At 37.3% G+C, this 13020-nt stretch overlaps 1 protein-coding gene across 4 annotated transcripts; it reads left to right on the top strand.

Annotated features, from left to right (window-relative positions):
- The first annotated feature begins 100 nt into the window (after window positions 1-100).
- On the top strand, window positions 101-12871 carry mtf2 (metal response element binding transcription factor 2). Of its 4 annotated transcripts, XM_067475743.1 has the most exons (17): window positions 103-329; window positions 1066-1091; window positions 1395-1593; window positions 1812-1893; window positions 3729-3839; window positions 4079-4179; window positions 4412-4596; window positions 4726-4821; window positions 5062-5097; window positions 5264-5332; window positions 5636-5759; window positions 6963-7030; window positions 7710-7880; window positions 8140-8260; window positions 8508-8566; window positions 8988-9089; window positions 9628-12871. In XM_067475743.1, the coding sequence occupies exons 3-17, from the start codon at window positions 1513-1515 to the stop codon at window positions 10001-10003; spliced, it is 1782 nt and encodes a 593-aa protein (XP_067331844.1). In that variant the 5' UTR covers window positions 103-329; window positions 1066-1091; window positions 1395-1512; the 3' UTR covers window positions 10004-12871. The 4 variants fall into 4 exon arrangements, with proteins under 4 accessions (XP_067331843.1, XP_067331844.1, XP_067331841.1 ...); XM_067475742.1 differs by lacking the exon at window positions 1066-1091 and having other exon boundaries at window positions 101-329; window positions 4460-4596; XM_067475740.1 differs by lacking the exon at window positions 1066-1091.
- The last annotated feature ends 149 nt before the right edge of the window (window positions 12872-13020 follow it).

Below are 13020 nucleotides of genomic sequence, written 5' to 3'. Positions count from 1 at the left end.
TAAGAGGCGGATATGGGCTGCTTGGTAAATGCCCTGCCTACAATTTCAAATGTTTGAAAAAAGGTGAACGTAGCAGCGAGACAACCAGCAGCAATCGTTTAAGCGCTTCCCACAATGCACTCCCCGATCATCAGCGGGAAACCAAAATGGCGAACATGCTTGGGGAAAATGAACCGTTTGTTATTTTCTGAAGACGACGCAGCCCCGCAAGTTTTCGCGACATAGTTTTAACATGAATTAAACGTCAATAGGAGCGGGAAACAGCGGTCATTGATATTCGGTTATTTTGTTGTACAAGTTATTTGTAGAAGCGGAGGTGACCGAATGAGGTATTGTTGTCATCATGTTTTCCTCCTGCTGGGGGGTGTGGGTCCGACGGCCAGCTATCTGGCCTGGGTTACGGCTTGCAATGGGGGTTATTCATGCTAACATTCAGGCCTGGTGACTTCTTAGTGATATGCACCTTATTTTTGAATATGTATCGTTTTCTCAAAGTGTCCCCTTTACTCTCATGGGGCTGGTATTTGCCATGTTGACTCAGTACCCGAACAAAGGGAACTTCGGTTGGGCCGACAGGGGCTAAAAGGAACCAAAAATAAAGTCCGAAATCTCTTAACATTGCTCACCGAGTGATATTTTCCAGCAGAAATCAAAGCATATCAAATGCCACATTTGTGTAATTAACACTGACACTGTTACTGACAGTCAGCTCTCTCTCTCTGTATATATATGTGTGTATATATATGTATGTGTATATATACACATACATATATAATTAAGTTATAAAGATTGATTATAGTAACATTTGCGTGATTTTTAAAGTTTATATAATGCAGGTGTACAGGGCAAGTTTAAAATGTTATAGAACTATTCTGCATTGCCCCGCAGTCATCTCGATGATTGCGTGATTGTGCTTAATTGCCAATTAGCGCTAATTAATAGTATAATTGTCTGTTGTTTGTATCCAGTCGAGGGGAAATGGCATGTGTTTTAGTTTGTCGTTGTTTTGTAAGCTCTTCGGTAATCAATCAGATTCTGTTTTTATTTTCCTTTGCCATCACCCAGGATACTATTGCAGTAAAGACTCTCAGGTATATCTTTTTACCTGTGAAGTCATTTAGAAAACTAGTTAAAGTTACAAATTACATTGGTGTTTGTTCTGTTCTATACTGTACTATTTCTTAAAGCTTGTGTGAAAAGCTTGATTTTTTTTTTTCTCAATGAAACATTATTCCCTTTGTTAATTGTAATAAAACATTTCCTTCAGCATCATAAATGCTCTGAACTGCTGACAGTTATGCAAAGATGTCACGAGATAATACAAATATCATTTATTCCTTTTATAGAAAGTGCATGTCTGTCCCCCTGTTCCATTGCCTTTTGCTGTTTTTCAGAGACTCAGGGGTTGTGGATCACCTGTCTGTCCATCACAGAGCTCACCCCCAGCGGCAGCAGGCTGCATGCTTGTCCCCCACAAGCCTTTCTCCTAAGAGGGAATATGGAGAAGACAGCATGTCTGCCAGGTTCACAGAAGGACAGGATGTCTTGGCCCGGTGGTCAGATGGCTTGTTCTACCTGGGGACAATCATAAAGGTTGGTATGAAGAAAAAACTTCTTCAGGTGCTGTAATCATTTTTCTATCACAGCACTGTCAGATTGGTTTAGTCAACTTAATAAAATTTAAAACCTTGTTAAGATTTATAAAAGCATTGTTTTTTTAGATATGAAAATCACAGTGTATTACCATTTTAAAAATAATGTGGGGGTTTTTTTTTTTTGAGAACAAAATCTATTTTTCACGTCTTCTTTAGATAGATCAGGACAAGCAGCGATGCTTTGTGATTTTTGAGGATCGATCAAAGTCTTGGGTTCTTTGGAAAGATATTCAAACAGGTAAGTCAGTTCAAATAATACTGAATAAAAGGCTGTCTATTAACAATTTACAGATAATCTAAAAGACATTTGCTATTGTTTAAAGCCATCTGAAATTCAATACTTTACATATTAAGTGTTTTTTTCTTCAAATTTGGGATATGTGTTGTCCACACCCCAGTCTGCCTTACTTATCTTCCTACTTTTGTTGTTGACAGTTAACTGTCCCCAGTGTCTGGCATCAGTGGAACAGCAGCGTACTGCCCACATGTGAACATGAGTAGAGGGGAGATACACAAAGAGGCTGAGGTGTATCAACTTCCAGCTCATTCAGTTAAAATGCTTAATTAGGCACATAGTTACTTACATTATAAATCATATGAATATTTGAGAAGTTAACTACTATTTAATATGACGGCTGATCCACTTGTGCTAAGTTAATATTGTATTGCTCTGCTGACCTCCAGTGGTGGAAGCACTCATTTTGCTGCATTAATACAGATGTGTACAACTGAGTACGAAACTTTGGATCCCATTACATTGAAATGACGCAAAGAGTAAAACAAAGATATTTATCCACATAATATTTAGTGCACATTTAGCTCTTGAAATCTATCTGCATGTTTTTAATGACATTTAAGTCTGGAGGATGAGAAGGTCATGGTTAAATATTCAACATATTCCTTTTTAGACCATTCATGAGTTGGCTTTGCTTTGTACTTTAAATGATTAGAACACTTTGAGTATTATCAGACTTAAGTGCTGCCTTATGTCTAGACAATGGATCCCTGCGTTTCTTTCTCAGAAATAATCCAGAATTATGTGGACTATGATTGACTGTGGCGATGTGGACTTTTATTCCAACTGTCTCTAAGAACTTTGTCAGGTCCCCTGCTGTTTCTTTTGGATTCTTGCATAGCTGTAGAACAAGTTTTCTTGTGGCTCTTTCAATTATTTTTCTTGGTCTTCCACTTTTTAGGAGAGTCTTAGTGTGTCCATGTTGCTTCTGTTTCTGGATTATGGTCTTCACAGATGTTACTTTTGCACTAATACGATTTTCATTATTTTAAGTTTTTTTTGATACACCCCTTAATCTTTTTTGCTACTTGAACATTTGTACTAGCTGTGCATTAAATAATGTTGATGGAAAACATCATTCCTTTTTTCCATCCAATTGCTCTTTTTGTCATCCCCTTTAAAAAGGGATGCAAACTTATTCACTTAACTGTACTTCACTAAACTGTGACATTGCAAGTGCAGTAGACCAAAGGCCTGGTTTTAGGTTATTCCTTAAAGGTTCTAAAAAAGTATTTTTTTATTCAAGTAGGATAATCTAGTGTTCTAATAGTCCAGTAGCTCAGTAAGTTTTGCCAAGCTTTTGAAATACACATGTCAAATTTTGTTTAAATATGTTTGAAGTTCAGAGCATCAAAAAAAAATGAGGGAATTGACAATAATGTGACTCTTTATTGATTTAATTGCTCCAGGTACTCCAGGAATACAATTTGCAGGCCTTACTAGCCTGAATAATGGCTAATGTTGAAAGAGTTGGATTTTAGGGGGTGGTTGTAGATCACTTGGTAAGGCAGTCGTCCACAGACCACAGGGTAAGTGGTTCGATCCCCGGTCCTGGCTATATGTCAGTGTCTATGGGCAAGACACCGAACACCCAACAGCCCATTCCCATGCCCAGCTGTGCAGTGCTGGTCCAAGCCCGGTAGAAATTGGGGAGGGTTGCGTCAGGAAGGGCATCCGGTGTAAAAACTGTGCCAAATCAACATGCGAACAAAAAAAAGAAAAGGAAAAAAAGTTGAAAGATTTGTGATTCCATGACCTGATGTCTTCTGTCTGTTTAGGGGATGAAAATGATGAGGATGATGAGGACGATGACATTGTTTGCTCCATTTGCCAGGATGAAACCTCTGATGAACCTAATGAAATTGTCATTTGTGACAAGTGTGGACAAGGTAAAAACAAAACAAACAAAAAACAGTGCATTTCTTTCATATTATATTTCTTTTCATTTTACTTAGTTACATACCTACATAGATTAGGCCAACCAGTAAAATCATGAGGTGGTTTTAATGTTGTGGCTCAATGGCACATGCAAATTGGACTCTGATTTCTGGTCATTATGGTATTTGTCATTTCATAGAGAAAGATCCAGTAGATTGTGTCTTCATATACATTTATGTTTTTCTTTTAGGTTATCATCAGCTGTGCCACACCCCCATCATTGATGCTTCTGTCATAGACTCAGATGACAAGTGGCTCTGCTCAGAGTGTGAGCTAACTTCTATACACAAGGTAAAGCTTTTGCTTTCAGTATATATCCATACATCCTTTCATTTATGTTGTTTGCTTTGATTACACAAGTGTACACGAGACCCATTGTTTGGTTTGCTTAACTGTAACACAAAATGGAAAAGAGAAAATGTGGAGTCCCCAAGATAATTTCAGGAGTATGTTCTGTATATGTATGTATATGTACATTGTTTTGTGTTTGGGTAGACATGCTTATTGTCTATGTGATCTAAAGATTGGGGGTGCGCACAGGAGGGGAGTGACGGCTAAAGGTTTTATGCAGCAACAGCAGCAGCCGCAGCAGCAACAGCACATGGAGCTGCACCTGTCCTTCCCATATGCCCTGGACCAACTAGGGTGGGACCCAGGCCACAAGACGAACAACCAGCAATGTTACTGTTACTGTGGAGGCCCCGGAGAGTGAGTTACACACTGCGTATTTTTGAAAGCGCACACAGATTAATCTGAATGCACCACCTCCTTCAGGCATGTGTTTCCAAAACATTTACTATCACATATATCAATACTTTTTTTTTTTTTCCTCTTTAGCTGGTACCTGAAAATGTTGCAGTGTAACCGGTGTCAGCAGTGGTTCCATGAGGCCTGTCTTCATTGCTTACAGATGCCTATGCTGTATGGAGACAGGTGCAAATGCTACTTTCTGTATATTCGATAATTATAAATATCTATGGCATGGTTGTTGAAAAGGCTCCTGGTTTAACCGTCTTATTAAATTTATATATGATATATTTAACAAGGTTACATTAATACATTAATTCTGTTTTTCTAGTAAGACCAGCCAATATTGTCCCCAAATTAAAATGACTGAAAAGAACTTTTCAAAAAATTATTATTTTAATATGATCTGTTTTGGATCACACTAAGCTGCTCTGCAAGAGACAATACTGGAAATTCAGCTTGGTGAGGAACTTTTCTTTACCAAACACAAGCTTTGGTTTGTGTTATCATATCTTTGGACATTATCTTACTAACTTACTAAAACAATAAAAACACCATGACACTTAGGTTGACCTTTGTTCACAAAAGGTTTGAAGTGAAAGTCAGCTGATATTATGTGCCTTTTCAGGTTTTATCTGTTCATTTGCTCTGTTTGCAATGGTGGACCAGAGTACCTCAGCCGACTGCCTCTCAGATGGTAAGTTAATCTTAAGATGCACAGTGGTGCTTGAAAACGTTTTTGAACACTTGAGAATTGTTCATATTTCCACATAAATATGAACCTATACAGGATCAGTCTAAACTAAATAAAGAGAAGCACTTCAACTGATGTGACAAAAACTTTTGCTTTTTGTGTGGGTGTTCTATAGACACTACTACATTAGCATCATCTCTCAGCTTTACAAACTCTCAATTCTTCTCAAACGTTTTTTAAAGATATTTGATTTCTTTTATTGACATGCAGATTGAAGTAACAGTATGTTTTATCAAAACATTTTAGGGAGGATGTTGCACATTTGAGTCTTTACAACCTGAGTGTCATCCACAAGAAAAAGTATTTTGATTCTGAGATGGACCTGATGGCTTACATCAACGACAACTGGGAGCTTCTACAGCTTGGAGAGGTAAAAACCAACTTTCCACTGATTATCTTAACTGCCTATCTTCTCCAAGGTCATGGGGGGCTGGAGCCTTACCCAGCTAGCATTAGGCAAGAGGCGTGGTACAAGTTGAACAGGTCGCCAGTCGGTCTGTCTCAGGCCAACACAGTCAGACAGACAGACGTACATAGTCAGCAAGGAATGGAAATTTTCAGGTTTTTTTCTACCAAAACTAATATAAATGCAACCAGTGTTTCATAAATTAAGCAACTTTCTCTAAAAAGGAAAAAAGACAAAGAAAGCACAGATTTGGGGTCAGACCACATCAAATGAAGTCTACAGATTAATATGACGGTATAATAATTTTGTACAACAAAGCAAATTTCATAAAGCTTGAGTTGGTGAATATAACCCTCATCGAGAAATGTCAGTCCCAAAATGTATACATTTTTAAAACATTTTTTATGAGCTAGTATTTAACTAGATCTTAAGACTTTAACTAAAGTCTAAACCCAATTAAGTAAAATTAAGACTTTGGCTAAAGTCTTAAGATTGAAAACAAGTTTTAAATAAGTTTAAGAAGTTTTATGTGTATAAGCACACAAAAGCAGGACCGGGCCCAATGCCTGATACTGGTGTCGGGACAACCCTAACATACAGAAAACCCACACCTACTTTCACACCCATGGACAATTTAAAGTCACCAGTTAACCTAATATGCATGAATGTGGGAGGAAACCCGACTACCTGGAGGAAAAAAACCCACGCAAGGACGGAGAGAACATGATAAACTCCAAACGAAGAAGCTGCAGCCGTCAGACAGATTTGATCTGGGGACATTAGAATTGTTGTTGTGACACACCATTGCTATCCACCTTACCACCATAGCTTTGTTTTTGTTTTTTTGTTTTTTAAGGAGGTTTCTAAAACATCCAGTGACAGTGTTTTTATAAAGCCTTAATACAAAAATAAGTTTTGGATTTGGCTCACAGTGATCAAAATCCAATTCATACACGTGCTCTTTGCAAAGTAAATAGGAGCTAAATGTGCAGATAAATATTCAGTTGACTGGAGTCCAGAAAACTGCATTATTAGCATGATCAATTAGAATACCATGACTACCAGAGTGGATTTTGAAACCATATGGTGCTGATTGTTTTAAATATTTAGCATATTTGCCCTGAACTCTGACTTTCCTGTATAACTTCCCCTCGTGTGTGTGTGCAGCTTGCCAAAACGCCAAGATCAGAGCGATATGAAAATGTTCTGGAGGCATTAAACAACAACAGCATCACGTAAGTTATTCACTGTTACATTTATTGTTGTAAGTTGTAAACTAACTTTCATTTTCCTACTAGAGGCAGTATAAACTTAAAAACTATCACAATATTTTAAAATTCATTTAATAAACAGTAAATGATCATTTAAAAAAAAAAGCACCATTTAAAAATATCTTTTCAGCTGTAAGTCACATTAAAGGACCCAAACACTTTACAAGTACTCGTCTAAACCAATTAAGTTGTTAAAAAGTACATTTGTAATGTAAATGTAATTATTTTTCACAGCTTGTCAATTTATTTCAGTTCATTTATCTCCCTGTCGAAAGTGGTGGCACTTGTGTCAGTTGGATATCATCATGCAACTATATAATTGGGTGCAATTAAAATTATATATCATGAAAATATTGATATGGCACAGCCTACCTATCATTAACCTGTTTTTTTTGTTTGTTTGTTTTTTTTAAATCTCTAAATTTGTAATGTAAATGTAATTATTTTTCACAGCTTGTCAATTTATTTCAGTTCATTTATCTCCCTGTCGAAAGTGGTGGCACTTGTGTCAGTTGGATATCATCATGCAACTATATAATTGGGTGCAATTAAAATTATATATCATGAAAATATTGATATGGCACAGCCTACCTATCATTAACCTGTTTTTTTTGTTTGTTTGTTTTTTTTAAATCTCTGTCAGGTTTATGTCAGGAAAGGAAGTAAAGAAAAAAAAGCACTTGTTTGGCCTGAGGATCCGTGTCCCTCCCGTCCCGCCCAACTCTGATGAGCCAACTGGCAAAATGATGGATAGAGCTTCACATGAAATCACCATCAAGGGATGCAAGTCCACCAAAGTGCTGTCTGGCATAAGGTAAGATATTAAAATGTTACTTTCCAAAAAGAAAAAGGTTTTGACATATCTGGGTTTCAATTAATCATTTCAAGCTCCTAAATTTGCAAACTGAATTTGGAAAAAAGTGATAGAAGCTACAACAAGTACTGTTTTAAACATTGCTCCACATCGTGTAAATTCTTTCACTGATGGACTGAAACTCAACTGTTTCAGTGTTTCAGTGCACAACTGCCACTACTTGTGAAACTGTTGAGAAATTTTGTTATTGTTGCTGTAGAACTTGCAGTACTTTAACCAATGGGGCAGAGAAGAAGAAGAAGAAGAAAAAGAGGAAGCAAGGAGTACGTTCTCTAGAGAGACTGGCTAAACCACAACGGTCCAGCGAACTCTTGTCCCAGGTGTGTGTGTGTGTGTGTGTGTGTGTGTGTGATTTTTGAGTGTACTGTATGTATGCATATGTATATGTGTCTTGGTGGGCGTGAAGTGGGTGTACACATAGTTGTTGAGAGGGGTGGGTATTTGTTATTCTAAAGAGGTCTTAGGTCTCACACCCATTCTGGTGAGAAAAATGTAACCTAATTTTTGTGGAGATGGAGCAGAAGAAAATCCACAGATGAATTAACTATTTTTATGTTGCTTTGACAGCAAATGCGAAAGCCTCAATCAGTAGAGCGGCATGAATTGGATCATTTAACCTCTATCAAGTAAGTGAAAAGCTGGTGCAAAATGTAATTCTAAACTAACAACTGTTTCACTGTGTAGTGGCGAAGCTGCTGTACATTTAAGGCTGTAACTAATAATTGTTTCCATTATTGTGTTTGTTTTTTTTAATTGGTTTAAAAATCACATTATAGTAAATTCCTATCATAACTATGCATTTTACATCTTATTGCTTTTGCCTAATACTTATATACAATTTGCAGTGGTATAATTTTACTACTGCAGCAAATTCTCACATTTTAAAAACTGGAACCAACAAATGTTTGGCAGTTTTGCTAAAATAAGTTGCTTATTTATTTTCTGATGCTGATTAATAGATTGAGTAATATGTATAATGGCTTTCTTATTTTTGTGTTTAATGTTTTTATCATACTGTTTCTCTTTTTATCATCCCTACAACATCAGACCTGGTAGGACTCTACTGTCTTTACGAACCTCAGATGTGGAATCAATAGGAGCTCTAAGCACCTCAGAAACTACCTCAACTAGCATTTCAAGACAGTCCAGGTATGTCTGCTATTCAATTGCAAGATTTACCTTTTTCTCAGTTTGACATCTCTGGTTCTATAAATGGCATTGTTGATCTGTCTGAACTGTTCATCATCCATGATTTGGATTTAGATTTAAATACCGCCATAAATGTTGCTTAAAAACATGGTTCATTGAGAACTTTGGGATATTCTGGTTTCCCCCCCGGTTGTCACCTGAAAGAAATCTGGCTAAAAATATTGCATGGATTATAACATTTGGTACAGGTTCTAAAGATTAGGGGAATACAAGTCTTACTTTGAACCTGTGAGCTTTTCATTCAAAGCCTCACAGAGCCAAGACCATCTGGATACTGGCAGTATCTTTGCATAAAGTTCAGCCTTTTATTAACTTTAAACTGTTGATCTTTCTCTCTGTAATAAGCAGGGACTCATTCACCATTAACAGCTTTTTGCCCCTACTTTGTTTTCATTCATCTTTTTTTTTTTTGTAATTCCCCTTTGTATAATTGTAACAATTTTGTTACTTCCTTTTTTCCTGTCAAACACCCCCCCAGCCTCTGTAGCTCCAGCAAGACTCGCTCGACCACCTGCATCATGCCTGTTTCCTCTCCACCCTTAAAAAGGAAACGTGGGCGACCAAGACGGGCTCTGCAGCCCCCTAACCCAGAGATCCTTCCTCCCAGTCATGCAGACCCAAACCCCTCAGCTACAGAGATACTGAGCACCCTCCCAGGGCTTCACTCAGCAGACATAGTTCATGGCATGGACCCCAATAGCCAGCTCTTTCACCTCAAGAGCTCCATCAGCAGCTATTTTGGAGCAGCAGGGCGGCTGGCTTGTGGGGAAAAGTACAAAGTCCTGGCCCGGAGGGTCACCCTCGATGGCAAGGTGCAGTACCTGGTGGAGTGGGAAGGAGTCACTGCTTCTTAGGCTTTTCATTGTCACCCTCAATCCTAACTTTTAACCAGCAGCTATATGAGGTTTATGGCTGTGCTGAGGACATGTACACTGCCTGTATCCAGAGCATTAACTGATATATGCCTTTATTTAGTTTAGATATGGGCACGTTTTGCATACAAAGCCTACTGGTTCTGTGCAGTCAGAGATAATTATGACACATTTAAACTTGTATTTTCCTCATCTGTTTTGCAATTTTTAGATAAAGATGATGCTTTGTCATCAAACCACACCATATGTGTTATTCTACTTTTAACTTTTGTTATCTGCTTTGAATGTTTACAGAAACCCCCATTTATTCAGAGGGAAATATTTGATCGGTGCACTGCACTTGTAGGCCTTTGGTGAACTGTTATTTCTTGATTTTTTTTTTTTTCCTCTTTTTTTATAACTAGTGATGTCCTTTCAGTTCCAGACCAATATTATATGAAACTGTATATTTTTTTTATTTTTTTGACAGTGTAATTGGTCAAGCATTGGAATTGTAAATTCTGAGAGATGAGGAAAATTAGGGGGAGTTTGTTTAAGCAGTGGAGAATTGCATTTGTTTAGGTAAGATTTATTTTCAAACCAAATTTGGTAAATAAAAGTGTCTCTTTACCCCAATGTCTGACATCCCCTCCCCCCACCCCCCACACCACCCCTCTAGTCCCAACTGCAAGTACCTCTTGTTGCCTTGGGCAGACATATCCTTTAGTTGCTCATTTGTGAGCAGTTCAGGAGTTAGTAAAACAAAAGTGATGTGCTGCTGCGAATGTTTTATTTTATAAAGAATTATACTACATTTATTAATACATGTGTACCTATACTTTTTTTTGTATGTCCTTCAGTTTAACTGGGCAGATTTCTAAATTTTGGAAACTTTATTTAATTTTTTTTAACATTATGGATAGCACAAGTTAAATACTTTTAGGCAGTCATCTCATTTTGAAACGAGAATTTGAGATTTTTGAGTTGCTATAAGGCAGCTTTTAATAGGAAAGTCTTTACTACAAGCAGGTAAACTTCAAGTGTTGGATTCTAAAAAAATCGCATCACTATTTAAAAAGTATACATTTTCACAAGCCCTTATACAAGGAGTAAATTGTGTGCATTCTTGAAAAAACATTATTGTAAAGGTTTTTGCCAAGAATATGTCATGTGTTTCTTTGATCACCTCATTTTTAAAGATGATTAATTTCAAACTGATTAAATGACTGACTTTTTATTACGTTTTACTTAGTCTGATAGTCTTACACAAATAGTGCTGCATGTAGAGTTATTAATTAATTAGCTATTTTTTTGTGCAGCCTATGCAACTTAGTCCTGGACAAAATGTATTGTTCAACCTTATAAAAGGATGATACAGCTTGTCAAAAATATAACGTCACTATTATGTCAGTTTTGTGCAACAGTCACGTTTACCTAGTAGTCTACAGCCTCAGGATATGCTAAATATATGCTCACTGGCCACTTTATTGGGTACACCCTGCAAGTACTTTTACATTCTGAACTGTTTTAATATTTTCATGGTGTAGATTTAACAAGGGCCTGGAAACGTTCCTTAGAGATTTTGGTTCATGATATGAATCTTTAGTTTCACCACATGCCATAGATGCCCTATCAGATTGAATTCTGGTGACTGTGGAGGCCATTTGAGTGTCATTGTCATGTTAAAGAAACCAGTTTGTGAACAACACTCAGGTAGGCTGTGGTATTTAAACAATTATCCATAGATGCTATAGGGCCTTAGTTTGCAAAGAAAATATCCCCCACACCATAACACCACCACCACCAGCCTGAACCATTGATACAAGGCAGGATGTATCCATGATTTTATATTGCTTAATCAAAATTCTGATCCTACAATCTGAATATTGCTACAAACTTCTTTTTTTTGTAGCAACATTTTTTCTGATCTTCTGTTGTCCAATTTTAGTGAGCCCCTATAAATTTTAGCCTCATTCTTATTCTTATCTGATATGAGTGGCATCAGGTGTGGTCTGCTGCTGTAGCCCATCTGCTTCACTGTTCGATGTGTTGTTAGAGGTGCTCTAATGCATACCTCAGTTGTAATGAGTCATTATTTGATTTACTGTTGTCTATCAGCTCAAACACATGGCCATTCTCCACTGCCGTCTGGCATTAACAAGGCTTTTTTACTCAGAGCTGCTGCTCTCTGGATATTTTATTCCTTTTTGACCATTCTCTGCACACCCTAGAAAAGGTTGTGTGTATATGTGTTAAAATCCTAGTAGATCAACAGTTTCTGAATTACTTGGACTAGTCCATCTAGAAACAACAACCACTGCACGTAAAGATAAATTAAATGAAATTTTTGTTTTAATGGTCAGTTGAGCAGGAGTACATAATAAAGTGGCCAGTGAGTGTTTTATATCTAGATTTTTATATCTGGTCCTCAATATGCCACATTACTTTGGATACGTGGATTTTGTTTGTGTTTATTTTTTTTCTTTTCTTTTGAGCTAAATAATTTGTAGTCATTTTTTACTGCTACACTTGCTGTTCAATCACAATCACTGGAAACTAATATGCTGTATGTCATTGCAAGGGGTAAATGCCCAGTTGGGATGGCTGTCTCGTTTTGGATTTGTTTTAGTTATGGTCAGTGACATTGATACCTCTTCTGATGTAGTGAGTGCATTTTGAAGCTTCTCTCCTGTTTAGTCAGTGTCTTTACGTGTTGCTACCACTGACTTCCGCAGGCGTCTACAGCCAAAGAACACATGTAAAGTCTGCTATGTCTCCTGAGATTCTTACATTTTTATACACCATTATATAGGTTGGCGTGTGATTTCTGAATCTGTTTTGTTAAAGGATAAATAAAAGCAGATATTTTGAGGTGTTGTGTGGCTTTTTGGATGTTAATTTGCTGCCCGGGGTTGACATTTGGAACACCCATGTGACACTGCGCCGTTGTTCGCGGGCGCTGTCATTGACTACCTTCTCTACCTATCATTTCACTTACGCTCCCGCTGGCCAATCACAAG

This window comes from Channa argus, chromosome 14 (assembly GCF_033026475.1).
Source record: "Channa argus isolate prfri chromosome 14, Channa argus male v1.0, whole genome shotgun sequence".
NCBI lineage: Eukaryota > Metazoa > Chordata > Actinopteri > Anabantiformes > Channidae > Channa > Channa argus.
The sequence above is the reverse complement of the archived record's forward strand: the minus strand, read 5'-3'. Positions and strand labels throughout refer to the sequence as shown.

Excerpts from the sequence above, each read along its gene's own strand:
- mtf2 (XM_067475740.1), top strand. Across the intron at positions 5,760-6,962 it reads AGCTTCTACAGCTTGGAGAG|CTTGCCAAAACGCCAAGATC; the intron begins GTAAAAACCAAC and ends GTGTGTGTGCAG. Across the intron at positions 8,261-8,507 it reads CCAGCGAACTCTTGTCCCAG|CAAATGCGAAAGCCTCAATC; the intron begins GTGTGTGTGTGT and ends TTGCTTTGACAG.